We start from the raw sequence: 21,649 nt of genomic DNA on the forward strand, positions 1-21,649 counted from the left end.
TGTTGTTGTAATATATTTTTTTTATAGTTGTTAAGTGTTCATAAACATTGTATTCAAGTTCAATGTCGTTGCATACGCTTTTTAAAACAATATTTATTTGTTGTGTTGCCGGTTGGTCGTCGTCGTTGCAGTTTTTTTTTTTTGTAACTCTCGTAATGAAGTGTGGTTAGAAAAAAAAATGTATTTTCAATGCATTTAGTCGAGCACAGGGCTATTGAGCATGTAAATTATGAACTCGGATTAGGTTTTTTTAGCTTCAACAAAAGAATCTAGTGGCACCGGGATAAAAAATAATTTACACACAACGAGAAACAGAGTTTTATGATGCTCAAATGTTTATTGAGTTCGTTAAATTTCGAATCATCATCACTTCGATCGCAGACATTTCTAATTAGAATCGAGATCATCATCGGAAATCAATTCGAAATGTGTTTAGAATCGAATGAATTCGAAATGGAAATGGCGTTGCTTGTCGGTTTTTGGAATCAACATTAAACAACAACAAGAAAAAAATTCTACATAGTGACTCTGTGAATCATTAAATTAAAATGTTTTTTTTTTGTTCGTCTCTCTTTTCGTATTCCCTTTTTTTTTGAAAAACGAGAACTCTTGATGCTCTTTCGTATTTTTCTCATGAAAGCGGGAATGCGGTGTATATCACAACACAAATACATTTCATTTTATCTATACAATCCCTATGTATAGCGCATTTCGACCAAAAGATCCGTACATAATGTGTTGGCTTTAGCTATGTGTACACGGGCCATCTCGAATCGTAACGAATGCGACGAGAGAAGTGTAGAAGAATAAGTAGAGATGAAAAAAACTCAACTCACATCGAATCAACACGAGAATTCTCTCTCTCTCACTCTCTCTCTCTCTCGTTTCGCCATTTTCTCCCTGTATGTTTTACGCGTGATCCGATGAAATTGAGCTGCCGAAAGAGCACTGGCAATCACGCCGCGCACATTTACAACCCAACGCTGATGCCTAGCCTCATAATATCTCTCTCGCCTGTGTGACCGAAACATATAAATGTATGTATGTCTGTATGTACTGTACGGTAACAACGTTTTTGATTCGGTTGCATGAAGAATTTTTTTATATTTTTCCAGTTGTTGTTTCTTGTGCACAGCGCAAACACTTACATTTATTTCAATAAGAAAGACGTCGACGGTTCAACATTTTTGATTCTCCCTTGTGGTGTGTTGTTGTTTGTGCGCTTTTTTTCGCCTCTCTCGTTCCATCGAAGAATACATTTCGTCGCTGCTACTTACTTTTTTTTTTTGTTCAGTTTTCGTTGTCATTATATCGGCGTTCTAATAAAACAAATCGTTGCCATCAGTATCTTTAAACATGTTGTTTGAGTAGTACACATTCTCATGAGTTCAATTAAAATCGTCGAATAATTTTTTGTTCGCTTTTCTCATCGAGTGATTTGCAGTCAATTTTTATTCAAATTATTAACAAGTAAATCAACGTACTTTTTTGATAAAGCTTTCTATTCCATTTCATTTTCACGTTATACATGTAATTTTTTCTTCATTTTTCTCAATTTGAAATCAAAATCATGTAGTTTGTGTAAAACGGTGCAAAGTGATCAAAGCTTTGAAATCGTGCATTTCTTTTTTAGTAGTGTGATTTAATTTTCATTTGAATAACATTATCATTTTGATGCGTGAAGAGGAACGTTTGAATTTATAAACCATCTGTTGATGAAAAAATAATTAGTTTTTGATATTTTGCGACATTTTCGAACGTTAGATTCAAATTTCGATCATTCATTGAATTGGAAAAACAAAGAAAATCTCATCCGATTTTCAACCGATGACTTCTGTTCGATTATTTCCAATAAAGTCAAAGTTATGAGTACTTAAATGTGCATCAATGATCGTTTGTCGTCTCAATGCATAAAATTATCTTCAGATGTTAACGTATAAATTGATATGTTCCTCTATATTTCCACACACTATTTTTTTATCATATTGTTTTGTTCGTTGTTTTTAAGATTTGGAAAAGGAGATTTGCTATATCGCGTAAAAATTGAGCGAACGAAACCACTTCGGCAAAAGTGCAATTTATTGATAAGGACAAAAAACGTCAGAGTTGAAATTTAGAAAAAAAAAAAATTCAATCAAATCCCAAAAAATTCAGTGTGTAAAATTATGACATGCCGACTTTAACTATCAAACAAGGTAAGTCGAATATTAAAAGTTTGGAATTTTTGCGAGTAAAATAATACCAATAATTATGTACATATATTTAGTTTAACGTTCATGTTTTTGACCATTCTTTCGATAGTGAATAGTATGGTAATTAAAATTCAATTTGCGACCATATCAAATTACATTGGTCTCGAATGCGCCCATTAAATAAACGACGAACTACGGAAAGTTTTAGCCAAACAATATATCATCACTGTCTCACACAGTGTGCAAGTACGAGTGTGTGTTGCATGTCAATGGGGCTGGCATTTCCATTAATATAATCAAAAAAGGAAATGGAAAAAGGCGATGAGAAATCGACGACGGCTGGTTTCTTTGTTCAATTCCTTTGGAAGTGAAATTTCAAATGCCCTTTAAATTCATATTTCTTTCAAGTCATTGTATGGTTCACAAATCCAATAAATAGAAATCAGCAGCAGCAGCATTGCTGTGAATTTGTGCTTGCGTTTGCAAACAAAATGCTCACATCAGTGTATGTGTGTGTGTGTATAGAATGCAATAAAAAACATTTGTTGGATTATTTTGTGTGAAAATCAAAAGCTGCAATTTTATTGGTTTGCCGAACATAAAATTGCTTTTTCTCTTAGCCGTTTTTAACGCGTGTTTTTCGTGTTACCCCTCAATGTGATGTCAACAATGGAAAATCCAACGTACACTATGTGATCGCCTGTCGAAGAATGTAACGCAAACACACACACAAACACAAATACACCCGGGCAAAAATGGACGAAAAGAAATTGAAACAACGAGACCGGGCGAAATGTAAAGAAGAAATATTATTGCTGCACATGCGAGCATATTTCTTTCTCTTACGAATTTTTGGTGTCGACAATTTCCATTCATTTCGATTAAAGCACAGCAGCCACTGGCACAGCCATCGTTGCCCGTCGATATGCGCCATTTAATACATACATGCTTTGCTATGGATATTATGTATCTAACCGAAAGTAAAAATTCTTCAACGTAAATGTAATTTTACGATTAGATCCAATCGCATTTCGTCCGAAATCCCATTTCATCTTAACTTATTTCTTCGTGTTATTTTTTTCTTGCTTCCTTTTCGTCCATTCAAAATAGTTTAGCCAAGCTATTCAAATTGCCGCATATATATTTCTGTTTTCCGTTTTTGGTTCGGTTCGTGCATTCGTTATCGTCTCATTGCCACGGAACGAATTCAGTTTTCCGTTCGAAAAGGTTCTTTTTTACATCGGACCAAGAGTAAAAACCATTGACACGAAAAGACGCCAAACGATACCGAAAAGAATGAGAACGGGGCGAATGAGTGAATGAGTAAGCAAACCGAAACACCATCGTATTGGTTTGGGGTGTCTTTTATAACAAAATGGGATGATAAAAACACAAAGTGCATTACATCGCGTGTACTTTTGTGTGCGATGGTGTTTTCGTGTGTAGTGAAAACGATTTTTATGACCATAGATGCTACTCTTTCTCTTTCACTGCGTAACGAAAGTTTGTCTTAGATTTATATTCAAATGGGGCGGCAGCGCAAAAGCATAAACATGTAGCATATTTTATTAGATTTTTTGTGCACACACACACAAATATTCGCTCACTCAAATCAACACGAAATGGATGCCAGGACGAGAAAATACACCACCTCGTCTCTTAACCTTTTCTGACATTTTCGTATCGTTTTTATAGTTGTTATTTTTTTTTTCGTTCATTCGTTCGTTCGTTCATTTTTCTCATTTCGGTTGATGTGTTTTCTTTTTCCTTCGTCAAAATCCCATTTGAGTAAATTCCTTTCGGGAATTTAACTCTGTTGGCTTTCTTTTAACCACCTCGACGTGCAAGGCGTTATTATTTCGAAAATTCAATTTCGGAACGAAATGAAACAATAAAAATGCAGAGCATTACTGCTGTTGCTGGTGCTGCAAATACAATGAATTTTCGAACTTTAATTCAAAATTCCCTTTTTCAAATTTCATTTCAACAACAATAGAAAATCTCATTTAAAACCGAGCAATGCCAAACAGTTTTATTTCGGTAGTGTGTTGATACTCCGTCTCTCGAAGGTCATACAAAAAAATTCAAGAAAAAATTGTTCTCTGAAAATGCTCGATTCCATTCTTTAAAAAAACCCAATTTTTTCTTCGTGCTGCTTCGAAATTCTCTGTTTTTATTATCTGTTACACAAATGTCGGAAACAAAGAGCAAATCATTTATTTATGTATTTACTAGTTATAACTGATTCAGTTTTATGGAATTTTACTGTTTTCTTGTATACAGAAGAGGTGAAAGAAACGAATGCAATTCGAGCACATTCATTTCCATACACACTTTCATTCTATTTACTAGTGCTATTAATGGCCCAAGGTTTTTTCCTCCATTTGGTGCATGTCTGACCGAATCGAACGAACAAAAAAGATCATTATTGCACAAGCAATGCCGACGAGCACACGAATTAGATAACAGCAATGGAAAGAAAAACGAGAAAAAAATATAGCCCAACCAATTGAAAAAAAAATTGGAGCAATTTTGTGAGTGAATTCACTCAAGCCAATATTCTAAATGGTTTTATGACTGTTTTGTATCTATTGTTATTCACTTTTTGAAAGTTTTGTGATCCTCTCTCTCTCTCCCTGTCTGTCTGTCTATTCCTCTTTCTTAAACACATGTAAAGTAAGTGTTTTTTTCACGTATTTTCCGTTCGTTATTTGAAATTGAAAAAAAAGCAGCAAAGTCATTTTGCGGGTAACTGTTTAGTGAAAGGATTTCGAACATGTAGAAAACAAAGATTAATGTGAATTGGAAATCGACATGCAAAAGGCAAACTAATGATTATTTTTATGGTTTCGAATGTATGCAATTCTCCATTGCATGTTATGAAGGATTTTCGTTTTATTCGAATTTTGTATTTGCTTCGTACGACTTTGAGTCTTTCAATATTGAAGGTGTGTCTTTGTAAAACAGTTAAAACGGAAACCGTCACTAGTGTACAACCAAAAACTTGAATTCATTTGCAAAGTGTTTGTTGAACAACATTCATCAAATGACACGGAAAAAATCAAAGTTGGGAAAAAAGTCAATATCGAAAAATATTGAATTTTCCAAAAATTAATTAAATACTTGATTAAACTATCAAAAAAAATTGTTCAATATAATCAGAAGAATGCGAAAGTTTAATCGCATTCATGATCTAGTGCAGATCCACTCAAAAATAATGCGATATCTAATAAAAAAAAGTTCAAGGTTGAATACACATAATATCCTGAATCATTATTCAAATGACACGTATTCAATCAAATGACTGGCGTGCGCGCGAAAAAAAGAAGTTCATCCACAAGCCATCAACAACAAAATGAGACGTCATCATTTAAAAATCAATTCAAATAATTTTGATTGTTATTGCTGTTTTTTATTTGAATTTTATTTAATAATGAGTATGAAGTTCCGTATAAAAGTGTGTGAATGTGCGTGTTTCGTTTCTGATTTTTTTCCGACTTGTTATGCTTTATGACGGTTGTATAAAATGGTGGACCATTTCGATTTAAGAGAGAGATATGTGCAATGTATTGCCTTATAAAACAATTTAGTAGTTATATAATAATAAATGATTTAAAACCATTTTCCCGGTCTCGCAAGCTCGAGTGAGTGTTTGTGTGCTTGTTGTTGTTTTGTTGTTGAATGGAAATAGTGCAATCAGGTGCTCATTTTAACAAACATCAATAAAATTATATGCACATTTCATTTAGTGTCTTCGACACACGTTTAACGATTTTCCAAACGGCGTTAAATATTGCCAAAGCTCTCTTTAGATCATCTTACAAAATGCTTAGCGAAAATGCTAAACTCTTGAACGAAACGAAATTACAACACTGCTGTAAGATCTAGAACTATTGATTTGTGAGAAACTTTTCACACTTTTACCTTTGATATATTGATGGATGCTAAAAATCCTGTAAGATGTATTTGCCCAACGACCATCAAATTGTAATGAATTTATTGAAGCTATAACAATAAAATGCTGTATTTTATTGAGTGTTTATAAATTTATTACCGGTGCATTTACTACAAAATATATATATATCTCTCTCTTGTTTCTTCTACAAATACGCCATTGGCGACCGACGCTTTATTGACGCATACAAATAAATCGTTTTTGCTACTCCCACAGTTCAAATATTTGATATTTAGATAGATTCGCGGCACAAATCGACATGTGTCTAGCACAAGAGCTTTGTTCAAATTTATTGAGAAAGAGAGACACAAAAATCGGTTCGCGCAAATATATTAATGGATGCTGATTATATTGTTTGATCATTTTGCAAATAAAACTTGAATCAGATAAATAAAATGATGTGGAAAGTGTTGGTGCCGTTTCGAAGTGAGTACAATTTGAGAGAAATCTATGAGAAGAAAAAGAAAAAAATGGTCGTCGTTCCCGTCGCAACATACCCAAAGCCGTTTATCTTTCTTTGCAGGGTGTTGTTTGAGTATTTTAACATGAATTTCATTTTATGATAAACGTTAAAATAAATGTTCAATTCCGTTCTTCTTTTTTGATAATGGAAAAAACGTGTTCGGCTTACAGAATGACACTTTTTGTACTCTCTGTAATTTCAAAGGTTTTTAGTTCATTTTCGATTGAAAATTCTAGAGAAAAACCTTTTAAAATTCTTTGTAAAACTCATTTCGATGTTTGATGCAGACATTTTGTTCTGGGCCGACGGAAAAACAATTCACTTTAATTTGATTTCGTTTCCACCATTTTATTCGTTCGAAGAATTTTCGTTGTGTCAAAATTATATTGGATCCTTACACAGTGCATAAGTGAGCGTCGGTTGTTTGGCACGGTTTTGTTCAATGCATGCAAATCGAATGCGAAATCTTTTAATTATTTAATAATAATTGAGTTTAAAAGCATAGTGAAAATTGCATGCAGAAAGCGTGGAAAATAATTTAGTTACAAAATTTTTATTGGCAATATAATGCAAGCAAGTAGCTATTAAAGACCGAAAAAAAAACGAAACGATGAATTAACCGACAAAATTGTTGTAACTCTTTTGGATCGAAGAGCACCAGCACGTATATATCACATATGTGATGTATTCGGGGAGGAAGGAAATCAGTTCACTTAATGATTTGACTTATGGCATAATTGAAATAAAATGTAAAGACGACAGCAAATAAAGTGTGTGTCTTTGCGTACATAAAAGCTTCAATCTGTATTCAAACAACACTGAAACATTGCGATAAAAATGGTGCGCGCACAGACGACATTCCGCGGAAAGAGAGAGAGAGAGTGTGTGTGTGGACTAAAAGTTCGAGTTAAAATGTGAATGCACTTAAATTACCATTTACAATCACACATAAACCCCCATCTATTACCCATTAAATTTACCTAAAAACCAATTGAATTATAACAATAAGGAATTATGCTGTACAGTTTTTCGTTTGGCTGCACCGTATATGTTGTCTTTGGCTCTATAATTCGCAGCAGCTAAAATCCATTTCTGCCATAATATCGCGTACAACACTCGACTACCGAACCAAATGATTTATTTATTGAGCAAACGTCAAAGAGAAATGAACGATCTCGCGAGAGAAAGAGAGCGAGCGTGTGTGTGTGTGTGCAAAAGAGCACAAAAAAGGCAAACAACTATAATTGACACTAAATTTTATTTTTGTTTTATTTATTTTATCAATAAATAAAATGTTTTATTGCTACGTATTTCCAATAAAGAAACTGTTTATGATCTATGTGTTATTTTAACGCGTTTGGCTACGCACATCATGAACATTCACGCTCGAGATTTCAAAACAAGTTCTGTGAGAGGAAAATGTTTTTTTTTTTCTTTGAAAAATAAGTAGGAGTTTAAAATCCAATTCGCCTGCGAATTTGTTGCTGTTTTGTAAATTAAAATGCAATAATATAAAAATAAATTTAAGTGTTATTACAATGTCTGCGTTTGATAAATTCCAAACGATTTCGTCCTTAACGGTTTTTGTTTTCTTTTTCGTTCAATGGACTCGTGTACTTTTACTTAACAATCACTTTGGAATTTACATTGTTAAAGTATCGACGATGAAACTTGTTTGACAATTTTTGTGTTTCGGTTCGTTTTGACTTTCTTCGGCGACTTTGAAAGTTGTACACTTTGTCTAAACGAAGCTTTCACATCGGACCGTGTGACGCTTTTGCGTCACCACTTTCCATTTACGTTCTATAGATGGCATTCACACCGACCGTTTGAGTTTAACAACAACAATCGAATCTATCCAATTCGAATGACGAAAGTATTTTTTTCTTCTTCTCTTTTTGATCTTTTGAAGTGATACATTTTCTTTACATCTCTCTCTCTCTCACTCTCTCTCACTCTCTCTCTCTCTCTCTCTCTCTCGTTTTATACATGCTTGCGACAAAAATCTTATGAATGTTAATTTTTGAACGAAAAAGTCCCATACTATGTAATCAAGCTATTTTAATCGCATATTTCAAGAGTTCGGTGGGAAAAAATGAAGCAAATAGAATATTGTTTGAATTTATAATGAGTGCGCATGTATTTAGTAATGTGTGGAATCATAAGTTTTGAAAGATCAAAAATGCGTCAATGAAATACATAAAACTCATGTATTTTGTTTTAAATTAAAATTCCAATGGATCGCAATCACCGATTCTTTATTCCAAGAACGAAAATAACTCACAGTTAATGTAAGAAGATAACACAACGATGAACAGCAACAAAAAAATGCCGAATAGAGAAGCAAATTAGAAAAGGGTGTGCATTTTTCGATCATTCCATTATGACTCTATTTCACGATAAACGTTTCCACCTACAGTCATGTATGTTATTGTTGTTCAGTGTGTTTTTGTTCTCTCCTTTTGTTATTTCCTTTACGTTTTTTTTCTTTTGTAGTTTTTGTTTTTCGATATATGTATGTATGGTGTAGAGTAAAATCGATCGCATGAGAATTGAAAACAGGAGGCAAATATATATATATATATAAATGAAATCGATGCCATCGAGTCATTTCGAAATGTATTTCGTGTACGGTGCTGAGTATGTGAATCGTTTAAAGAATATGAAATTCTATACGGATGTCAATAGTATCATTTTATGGCAGTCAACATCAGAATACACTTAAAAAATTAAAGCGAGCAAAAGCAAGAAGCAGCCGTCATTGCTGCTGCTGCTGCGGGCATTTGGATTTGCCGATAGGCAACTGGATGGTAATTTTACGTGAAACATTTCAAACGGAATAATCGTTCGTATCCTAGAATGCTTCAATTTTCATTAAATACGAAAAGTGTATCGTAAAACCTAATCGATAAATTATATTCCCTATTCCAGATTATATGTTAAGGCTTTGAAAATGTAGACTTCGTTTTCGCTGATAAGGCTTAATTGCAATGGTTCACCATTGCAGAGAATGAGACACAAAAGAAACGAAACAAGAAAATCGAATTAGGCTCGTGTTGAGCTATTTTCATCGCCTCGTTCGCCTCAATTGACATTCATTTCGTTTTCGCTTCTGCTAAAATTCAGCGCTCGAAATGGTTGATTTGGTTGATTTGGTTGCCTGTTTTAAATGCAAATTGTATTCTTGTTTCGTTTGCATCTTTAAAGATGATACAGAATATCAGCAGCAGCAAGATCTTTTTGCAAAATATCGCTATTCAGGATATTTAAACGTTGTTTTGTATACGCACACAGCGAGCCGCACGAATTTATATCATTCCTATTTATCTAACTTTCTCCATTTTGTAAGTCGCTGTTGACTCCTTGGCACTCTCTCGGTTAGTTTTTATTAATCCATTTCAATCTCAATTAAACGTTCGTTCCCATTTGATAAGTTGCAAACAACAGTAAAAACGAAAGATATAAGAATTTTTTATTATGATTTTTTGTTTGTGTCGTTGCTGGAGAAGCAAAGAACATGCTCGTTACGAATTTTCATCGTTTTCTTCGTGTTTGTTTTGCTGTTGTTGCTGTTGTCTTTCGTTTGTTTTACCAAAGCAGGAGTCTTCTTCTTCTACGAAGTAGAAACTATCGTTCCTTATAAGCGATTATTCACAACGTGAAGCCCCCTTTGGGTCGAACGGTGTTTGTGCAATTTTTATAATTAAAAAGTTATTATGATTAAAATTGTTTTCCTGGATACATTTTTTTCTTCGCTCTCGCTGCATTTCATTTGATGAGACTCATCAAATCGTGTGTGTGCCACACAGCTGCAGACAATGTTGCAAATGAAATCGTGTTTTCATTAGATTCCTTCGTTTTTTTTTTCCACTTCTTTCTTTCTTTCTTTTCGAATTGATCGTGTGTCGATTATAATGTTATCATGTATACAATTTGTGGTGCCACTTCATTTGTGCTCATCACTACATCAACTCAATAACAACAATAATAACAATAATGAATGAAAATAATAAAAAAAAATTGCTTGAGTATTCTCATAACTTATTATTTGATTGCAAGTCTGACTCGATTGCCTTGCAATTCTCTCTCTCAATCTTGCTTCAATTTTTGTGTGCAAGTGTGTGTGTGTGGCGCAGCCTTCACTCTTAATTAATTAAATTTACACGCTTTCACATGAATGTGTCGCACACACACACACATTGTCGATTGTGGAATGTTTTTAATGCACATTGAACTGCATTAAAAAAGTTGAACATTTCACGCGTCATTCGATAACTGCAATGAAATTCAAACTTCGTCGAAAAATACTCGACTATTAAATGTTGTTGTTTTTTTTTTTGTTCCTGGGTTTCAGTTTCTTTTCTCTTGTCAATTCACATTGCAATAAAATCCGGAGCGTGAAACCGAAAAACGAAGAAATATTTTTTTTTTGCGTTTGTCCAATCGATAGAGTTTGTTGGTTTAAGCTGGTTGAATGCACTGAAAAAAAAATAAGTCCGAACGAGAAAAAAAAAAACACATAATTTGCGAAGCAAAACAACAGTGCTCTCTCAAAATGAACCAATTTTCCATCCAGCTCCGCCCGTACAAATTGCAATTAAGCAAATATTTGTTATATGCACACACCGATTCACCAATTCCATTGCAAACTTCAATAAATTAGACCTTTATTAGTCAAGTCAGATTATTCTGGTTGGTAATTCCGTTTTTGTTTCTTTCTCTTTCTCTCTCTCTCTCTATCTTTTTCCATACCGTAATATTCCTTGTCAAATAAATTTTTTTATTTATACCCTTGTCTTTTCCGACGGATAAAATAAGAAAAGAAACACACACACACACACAAAACAATTTCTGACGACAGACGCAACGCATTTTATAAATAGAATACTTAAAAGCTGTGGATGGTTGCGTGTTCGTTGGCATTACATATATATTTTTTTTGTTCGCCGTTCTTACTAAGTAAATTGGTTCCATCAATGCAACGTCATTATGTATATCAAAGAATGTTGGAAAAATGTAATGAGCGCGACCAAAAAGAGAAAGAGCGACAGCAAACGCGCGCGAGTCGGACTATACATAGAGTGTGGTTGCATGGGTGTGAGTGTGTGTGTGTGTGGAGAAAATCAGCATGGCTCTCAGAGATTTTAATAAAGAATTAATGTAACGAGGATTACATTTTTGCTTCGTTGCACATATTTACATACAAAAATTACGAGCGCCGATTGTTGCTTTGTAACACCACATGAACCGAACGTTTTTTTTCTCTTACACTAATAAAATGTAAGGAAAAAAAAATTAAACGCTTTGATACGCAAACAGACAATGTTTGAAACGATACAAGATATAGAGATATGATTAACAAGTGAGGAGATAGAGAGAGAGAAGAGAAAAAAAAGCAGAAGAAATATTCTAAATTCTATTTAGTCTTCATTTTTTTTCATCATTTTGTTTACAATGTTATACAGTCAAACATGTTTATAAACGAGTCAATGACATAAAAACACCCGACACGAACTCATTTTCGGAATCACACAATCGAACCGCGTGCGCGCTTCATCGATTCATTCACCGGCACATAATCTATATGAATAATGCAGAATCGATATGTATATAATGTATAAAATGGATTTGGTCATTAAGACGCACACTGAGGCCAACCGAATCGACAGCAATCACAGCGCATCAAATTGGAAATGAAGCAATGAATGTCATTGGTCACAACAAGTGAATAAATTTTGATTTCGTTTTTTTTTGTTATGGGGCAGATCTGATATGAACCGACGACCAGCACAACAATATTTTTTTGTGTTCGTTTGTTCGTTCGTCTTTTTGATCTTAAATCGACCCGCAATTATGAAACCGGATTATGCTCAACATGAACCGCACATATATTTATTTTGAATACCTCTGTGCTATTGAGAGCGCTTACTGCGCGCGTAAGGATTGAGAAAATGTTCGATATAATTTCATTACATTTTATGATCAACCAACGGCCAACTTAATTGCTCCGGCAGATTTGAATATTTAAACGACTTAAAAGTGATAATTTTAAATTAAATGACATGAATATTCGAAATGATTGTATAGAACTCATTTTTTTTCATTTCGTTTACGCTTCTGACAACGAATCTGAACAAAGCAAAGAGTCTAAAACTGGCAACCAATATGAACTCCGTATTATAATGATAAAATTATGTTGTTCGAAAACATTTTTTTTTTCTTTTAAAAAAACGAATCGTTTCTTTTAAGCTGAAAAAAGGTCCAGTTTTTATTTTATAATATTGAAAAGTTCCCCCCTTTTCGAAATTTTCCTTTGCAATTTTCACGCTCTTCAAGAACTCATTTGAAAAAAGTTTTCATCTCAAAAGCCGTTTACGAGCGTAATTGAAAGGCTTAAAATTGCCTTTAATTACAAATTCTCATTGAAATAAAGTCGAAACTTTGTTTCGATGAATCCATTTTCTAAATGAGATGCATAAATGGTTTTTGTCTTCTCGAAAATTGACAAATGTATAATTAATTCCATTTTAAACACGAGCAGGTCGTGTTCGTTCTTCTTTACGCATTTATATTAGAGTGTGCAGTTATCGTTTTATTATTGTATAGTATTTTGCTTTGTGATACGGTTTTATTGTGCGCGTAAAGCGTCGTGGTCCAGCGTCGGTTCGAATAAATTGCAAATTGTAACGAATCTACATCGTTTACGGGTATCCAAAGAGCCCTTTATGATTGTTGAATGGCTTTATTAGCCCGTGGCTTTTGTTGTACGCTTGTGTTTTGTCGAATGGTTTGTTTCGCGCCTATTCTTAGAATTTCAATGATCACCAGCCACACATAAATTATAATTGAATTTTCATTGAATATATGCAAAGTTTGAAAGCAGCCAACCGAACAAAACCATTTCATTTTATTCATGGAATTACATACGTAAAATACCACTTGAAATGAAATGAAATGAGACACGACCACAGTTTCGATTCATTTAAAGTATAATTTTCAAGTCAAGTGCTTTGAGTCACATGCATACACTTGGATCCATTTGTGTCATCACACTGTCGATGGCCACATAATGCACCACAAGCAACTTTTCGAAATCGAAAAATGGATGTTTCTTATTTTAAATTGGACATATCGATTGGATAGACACGCATTTTAAATGAATCCAATCGATGGCACCAAAAAACCACTTCAACAAGAGTCTGCATTTAATACACACATTTTTTTTGAAACATTTTATTTATGACTCAATACTTGAATGGGTCTCTCAACATCCAATAGTTCAGATTGTTTAATTACGTATTTTTTTCTGTTTCTCTGGTTGTATTGCTTCCCACGTCTGCAAGAAATACAATATATTATCTGTGTAAGCACAAAAGAGAGACACGGATAGTCCAAAATGAAGAGATTTTTTTTTATGATCAGATAACATAAATAAAAACAAAATGATGAACATAACCAAAATATAAAATGTTTCTTTTTCTTCTCTTGTTCAAAGATAGAAACAAAGAGAATACATTTCCTGATGTAAATATACGTGGGGACGATGTATACACACCACACACAAATTATAATTACGCACTGTGTGAAGATATTTTTCTGATTAAATGAGCAAATGTGTGCGCTTAGCGCAAGCACAGCCACCCGAGCAGATTAAATTGACTCAATTTAAACATATATATACTTTTTTCGGAATTCAATTTGGATTTGTGCAAATTAACCCACAGTTTCTTTTCTTCCCTTCTTCAATCGCACACCAATCACCGAAATGGACACAAAGAACCTTTAAACCGAAAAAATGGTCACCGAAATTTTGTTGATATCACCGTTGAAAATCAAAAAAAAAAATGTCGTATTTAAACAAGTTCAAATAAATTATCAACTTTCGAAGGTTTTATTCTCTAGAAAACATACGAAAAAAGCACCTGTATAATAAATTGCTTCTGATGATGCTTCTCAATTTCGTTAAAAAAAAGAACAACCTGGAAAAAAAGTAATCAATTCTGTCTTCGCCTGGGTTCTGTTTTCCAACTTTCTATTGTATGTCATGTAGTTTCATCCTCCAAATAAAGAAAATTCAATAAACACGAATAAAAGGTAACGAAATGTGTTTAACAATAACTTGTCGTTATTTTTTTCAATCTAAAGAAAAAAACATCTCTTTCATCGTCTTCTGTTTTCTGTTCATCATCCACGGTTATTTTTTTGTGTGTGGGTTATATGTATATGCATTTGGTGCACTAAATCAAGTAGCTCCTTTTCTTAAGCAAAACACGGCAGCTCTGACAGTATTTTTTCTCTCTCTTGTGTTCATTTCACCGACGTTGTTTTTACATTCCTTTTGTTGAAACTTAAAAACCTGTGCTTTTCAATAAGTTCGCTTCGTTTCGTTTTTGTTGTTGCTTCGAATGAACGGGATGCATACGGAGAATTTCGCTCATAAATTCGACTTTCATTCAAGCATCAACAGCGAGTGCAATAGCAGTATCAGTACGATTTTAAATCCAATAATACGAAGTAATTTATGCGAACACCTTTCAAACAAAAAAAAAAAAAAAATAAGATTGAACATAAATAATTCAGCTCTTGCCTCTCAAAACCAAAACGTATTGAATATAATTTGAAATTTGTGAATCTGCATGGGGGCAGAACCGAAAAAAAATGAGAGAAAAAAATTCGATTTTTTTATTTTGTTCTTTTTAAAAACTCTCTCATTTTAAGTTTGGATGTTTCAACAGCGTTGAATCGACGCAAGAATAAAAAATGACGTTTTGTAAGTCAAATCAAAGAGAAAGAAAATTGAACGCATGTTTATTTAAGTCCGGGGTAATAATCGGATAAAATATTCGATATATATGAAATCCCAAGCGAACATGATAAGAATACGAAATTTATTTTCGACATTTTTCCTTGTGTTGGCTTACGCCAACCAAAGCCAAATGGTGAACATATAAATGGGAAAAATGTGCTGTGAAAAAATGATGGCGTTCTATTTGAGTTTGATACAAATGCAATAGTTGAAAATTAACGTGATTGAATGGTGCGCAAAAGGAGAAAATGAGGCGGAGGAAAAAAAGCGAGCAAGATGTAACGATTGGCATTTGGCAAAAATAGCAAGTGGTTTACAAGGCAATTCACGTATTTGGTTAAATAGATGAATGCAACCGGAATAAATTATGTAGATTGTGTGTATGTGCCGTGGATCATATTTTATTTTATGGTTTCATGGACCGGCCCCATTCCAACGAGCCAAAGTCATTTCGCTTCGGTTGACCAGACACCATTCAAACGAATCCAATAGACAAGAGCATAAGGGAAAAATGAACAGCCTGCATTCTCTAATGAGGAAAATTATTGAAGAAATATATATATATATAAGCAGCAATCCAATTAATAATTTTATCATCTCACATTTTGCAATGGCAAGAAAGAGACCATAATAAGCTCAGCGGCAATATTTATTGGAATTAACTTAATTCTCTTCTCGACACCAATCAATTTCGATATGTAAAATAATAACAGCAACAACAACAAAAACTGCTTACACAAACAGAAGCGCAGTAGCCAATTTCTGTCGTCATTCCCATTGTCATAATATTATAATTGCGTTGGTTGCTACAATTGCACGAGGCAAACTATAGAAATTCCGCTGCGAAAATTTTATGGTTGTACGCTCTCGTTGTTCAATGCTGATGTTTGCTTTTCTACTTTCGTTGCCAATTCTATATGGATATGTATGTGTGTGTGTGCCTTAACGCTTCGCTTCACAATCATAATGTTGACAATTATATTGACGTTTGCTCTCATTTCTCCAGCGCCGGTACGATTTTCCTATTCTCTCGATGCTCATCAACCAACATAAATGAGTGGTAAACAACAAAAAAAAAAAAAACACCATTCAGTTGCCTCTAGCACAAAAATATGAATAAAGAGCGCCTTATATTCATTTACATATTTTCAATTTGCTTCCATGCAAAAAATGCCCACTGAATATGTATATATATTTTTTGTTCGACAACGAAAAGTGCAAATGAAGAGGAAAAAAATCCAATCAAACAAATGCTTGTTATCTGCGTGGATTGAAGAATGAAAAGAGAGAGAAAAACGACGAATAATTTATTATTCAATTGTAAGTCATATTCAATTTGCGACAATGTAAAAAATGCGAATGCATTCGAAATGAGAAGCAAAACGAAAGAACGCAAAACAACACGAACGAAAAAAAACACATCATGGTTTCATCTGCGATAGCACAGCGACTGCGCACTGAAGCCCCTCCATTATATCACTATATTGTATAGAACAAGATACACAAAGCAGACACAATCATCCTATGTACATACATATCTCGAATCCATGTTTCTTTTTTTCTACTTCTCTTCTCTCGGTCTCTCTTTTGCACTTGTTTCGTTTATTTCCATTTCACTGCGTTCGCAAAGAGTGTGTGCTATTGGAATGGGTCCATAGCAATATCATAGCAGCATATAATAGACAGCGATGGCATGCGCACACATACACATTTATACATATGACGACAATGATGATATAAAACTCTATAGCTGTGCATCGATGTAATGGTGGGATAAGTGTCATCGTTCATCACTTTACATTTGAAGCCATGATGTGCATTGAATATTTCAATGGACGAACACGCACTATATTCATGGTGTCGCCGGATGATACCAACCAACGTCAATATATATTATTTGAAATACACATTTTCAGCATACTGAGTACGTCGTTTAGTTTTTGCGCTGTCGAAATATTTTGTCTTTTAAGCCAAACGGGCTTTTCTTCAAAATGTAACGAAATGAGCAATTCTTAAAAGTTTATCCACTAAAATTACATCGTTTGGAATGCAAAAACCCAGAGCAAATATTTAATTAGGACAAAATTTCGTTGGTGCTTTCTTTAAGAAAAAAAAAATCTCCCCCTCAGCATCTTCTCTATTCAAATTGTTTCAGTTTTATTAAAAAAAGAAAAGAGCGAGCGAAACCCATTTTTGTCATCATATATACCTTTTGGTGTGCGGTTCGAATGCGAATGTTACCCTCTACCACACACTACTAGCACAAGAGCGGAGAGCAATATAAAATGGAATCTATTTTCATAGATAGGATTTTGGCGCCATTGTCTCAACGTTTTACGATATTTTCCCATTTATCCATGTAATGTTCGTTTACAACACCCAAAAAAGAAAACGAGTTTATTCTGCTTCATTTAATTGACAAAGGAACGAATAAGATGAGAGAAAAAAAACGCTTACTCTATAAGTGAATCATAGCAACAGCAACAAACTTAAACTGTACGCTGAACGGGGCAAAAAAGGGAAAGTAAACATCGAATTTTCAAATAAAAATACTGTAATCAGAAGAGAAGTTGCAACAAGAGAGCGAGAGGGAGCGAGATGCAGAGAGAGAAAGGGAGCATGAGACAAGGCATTTTTAGATAAAAGCATTTATACCGACTGCGAACTGATGCCAAACAAACAACGATTCTCTACCAACTTATATATATCAAGCAATTCAACCAGAGCGAGAAGAGATAAACGACACAATTACATTTTTCTGATTTCGGAGCGGCATCGTCGACAAATTTTCTTCGCTGCCAAAAGAAAAGATACATTTTTCGCCTTGGCAGCTGCACACTGCACACGATACGAAGAATCGTGGCCAAAAAGAAAAAGAAAACTTGGAAAAATTCGAACGATAAACGATTTACTTGAAAAACGAGCAAAAGTAAATGTAGTGTGAGAGAGTGTTGTCAGGCATTATAATGGAAATGTGGATCATTTCGTCCAATTTTTTTTCTCTTCTTCTCGTCTTCTTTTATTTTTTTCGGTTTGGCGTTTCTTGATGTTATTTATTTTTCTTGCATACGGTCGAATTGAAATTATATGCCTTATGTATATTACATGACTTCATGTGCTCTTAGATCAATGCCGAACACGAGTTTTTTCTTCTTCTCTTTATTCGCTTGGCTTATGGATAGAAAGCGAAAAAGGGTTTTTTCTTCTAACCATCATGTACCAATGTTGTCGACTCTATTTTCCATTCCATACATCATTTCTCAGTTTGATATTGCTTTCTTCGCTTCGTGTGTACGATATACTTTTTTTTTATATATGTATATATTTGTTGTGCTTCGTTGCTGTGTCGGGCAAAACTTTATCTATTTATATTCATCTGGAGTAAAGTTATTCTATGGTTATGTACACAATTCATAGGAAAAGACCATTAAAAATGGTAGCAAGAACAGAGTCGAACAAAAGCAATTTTTTTTCTACTTCTTCGGTCGTGTTCCATCTCAAATGAAATACACAATAGAAATTGTTTGGATGCACAACAACGGCGTTGGAATCACCAAATAGCCGAAACGAAGAAGCGAAGAGAGGAGCGGCGAACTGAATAGCAGAGAAAAAAAATCAGAGCAAAACATCATAGTCGACATATTTATGACGCTTCATTTTCTTTTCAATTCGATGTGTCACACATTCACTGTGTGTATATATACTGTTTGTTTGCTTTACAATTAAACATTGTTCTCCACACTAAAAAAAAAATTATCAACAAAGAGAAAAAGAGAACGAACAGAAAAAAATGGTAGTTCAAAACAAACGTTGTCACATATTTATTGAAAGAAAGGTTTGTTTGGGCCCATTTCAAATCTCTTTTCCACACACAAACTCTCTCAGTCACTCGCTCGCTTTTGTTATGCTCATTTCTCTGGAAATGGTTGTTGCACAGAAGATATCGCATAAAAAAAATTAAGATTTCTATATATCTTGATTCGTTCTCATAAAAATTGACATCGAAATTCTACCCTTCTCTTGTTGGATGCGATGCACGTTAGCTCGGGGCCCGGCTTTCAAACCAGTTTCAGGCTCATTTCCATAATTGTTGTTTGAGCAGCAACCAAGAAAATCGCACATGATTAAAGCAAGTTAATGACTTCTAATTGCAGATAATAAAATGCTTCAATTTCGATGGGGCTGCTGCTTACGGCTAAAATTGCCGTGCTGCCGTTGCCTCTGCTGCTTGTGTGATTCTTCGCCATTTTTCATGCCATTGCAATCAATTGCTGTTGCCCGTTTGTTAGTTACGTAAAACTCTTGTATATTGTTGGTATTCTCTGCCAACGCACAGTTAATGGACTGTGATGAGAAGACACGCGACGTGTCTGCCTCGCACTGTTGTATGTTTTTAAAACAGAGAAAGAAAATGAAAACAAAACGCATTTCCAATTAAAATGATTTTTTTTTTCATCCTAAACTACCCAACAACTTTTCGTTAGGCGTTCTTTTTCCATTCGTTGTTGTTTGTAATTGTTGTTGATGTGCTTGCTGGTGTTGCTGGCTGGCTGACTGTTGTTGGTGGTAATAAGGCAAAGATTACATTTTCAAGCCAAAACGTGCATACCATCTCTCTTTTTGGTGCGGCATCAACGCACTTGAAAAAGACTCTTTGTTGATTTTTCGTTTGATTTGTATTTTTTAGTAGTGTGGTCGTGCATCTCGCGCGCGTGTTCATTCTCTGTCTACTTTTCTATTTCTAATAATAAAGCGAGCGCTTAGAGTGTGTGTCTCTTATTTCTCTTGAAAAGCTTGCCTTTTCGGAATGTGACAACGAGTTAGAGAGTTTCATTTGCATACTTCGTATGCTCGTCAACGACGACGACAAAAAATTGTAGGTTTTTTTTGTCTCTTCATCTGTACACAGGCCCGTTGCTTGCGTTTTAAATTTAATTTTCGTCAGGTTTTCTCGGCTTCATTTTCGGCGCAGATCGTTATTGTTTATTGTGGCGTCTCATAGACAACAAATCATTAATATAACGCGGCCCATTTGTTTGGCTGCATTGGAACACTCTGTTCAGTTTTTCAATTTTCGATTCGTGTGTCACAGTGAGAGAGTTCATGGTGAAAATTTTCGGTTTGATTTTTTTTTGTCGACGACAATTCAATCATAATTTTTTTTTTGTCACTCTTCACAAACACAAATGCACGCGCCGGTTGAAAACGTGTTGATTGCATGAAAGGTTTAAGTGGCGCTTTCAACGAGATTCAACTTGCAAAGTCATAAAAAAAAATTATTGAAACGGTTGACTTCGTCAGTTGCAATAGTCAATAGAAACAGATTGGTTGAATGACTGTCATCGAGATTCAGTCGAGTTCATATATAGTTTCGAGTGCAATTTTTATTGGTGTATATATATTGTTGGATAAACAGAGTTTTTCATTAATAAATTCCAAATGTTTAACGGATTTTCATCGGAAACTAACGCCTTAAACGTAAGTGAAATCATAAATCGTTCAACAAAATAAAAAGCGAAAATGTGCCGCAAACAAAATTGATTTATTACAATTTCAAACCACAAAATTTCAATTCAATCTCTTACAAAACGAAACGGATACAAACCAAATTGAATACAAAAAAAGAGAGTCGTGTTATTTTGGGTCAATATTTTCAGTGTCCTGCCGAGTTCTTCTTTGTCTGTTCAATCTCTATGTGGAACTCTTTGGACGTGTTTGTTTGTGCGCAACTCAAACGGAGACATTTTTTTTTTTAATTTTTCAACCAAGAAATGGTAAAAAAAGACGAGAAAAAAATGTCTCAAAAGTTTTCATGTTCACGGCGCATTATTTAGTCTACGAATGGTTAAAGACATGCAGCAGTGGCAGTCAAAAATTAAAATGTCACACGAATGCATACACAATTTTATACGATGTATACGTGACTGGAATGTTTCGACCGGGGACGACTACTGCATTTAGACATTCATGTGACGAATATTGTATCCAATAGAATTCAATTGGAGAAAATATCGTCTTAAGACATTTAGAAAACGAATAATATTCGTGGAATTAAAATGCCTGGATTACTTTCGTCCCAATAGTACCGAAGAGTGTTTTTACATTTCAAAAAAATACACGTTCGAGATGAAAATCAAAACCAAAAACAAGATGCCATTGCAAGATGTTTAATCTTCATATGCATATCGTTTGCCACACATATTTTCTCATCCTCCGGCAATTAAGCCGGATTT

At 34.2% G+C, this 21,649-nt stretch overlaps 1 protein-coding gene across 4 annotated transcripts in view; it reads left to right on the forward strand.

Annotated features, from left to right (window-relative positions):
- Positions 1-21,649, forward strand: part of LOC116338028 (homeobox protein abdominal-B) — a 50,552-nt gene that overhangs the window by 10,045 nt on the left and 18,858 nt on the right. For 2 of the 4 annotated variants that reach the window (XM_031763060.1, XM_031763057.1), the window contains exon 3: positions 2,009-2,195. In XM_031763060.1, the coding sequence (XP_031618920.1) occupies positions 2,171-2,195 (25 nt within the window). In that variant the 5' untranslated portion in view covers positions 2,009-2,170. Of the gene's footprint in view, positions 1-1,209; positions 1,471-1,514; positions 1,531-2,008; positions 2,196-21,649 lie in introns of those variants that run through there. The other 2 variants (XM_031763058.1, XM_031763059.1) reach the window with 2 other exon arrangements.

This window comes from Contarinia nasturtii, unplaced genomic scaffold, assembly GCF_009176525.2.
Source record: "Contarinia nasturtii isolate CC-2019 unplaced genomic scaffold, AAFC_CNas_1.1 Cnas_scaffold_350, whole genome shotgun sequence".
Lineage (NCBI taxonomy): Eukaryota > Metazoa > Arthropoda > Insecta > Diptera > Cecidomyiidae > Contarinia > Contarinia nasturtii.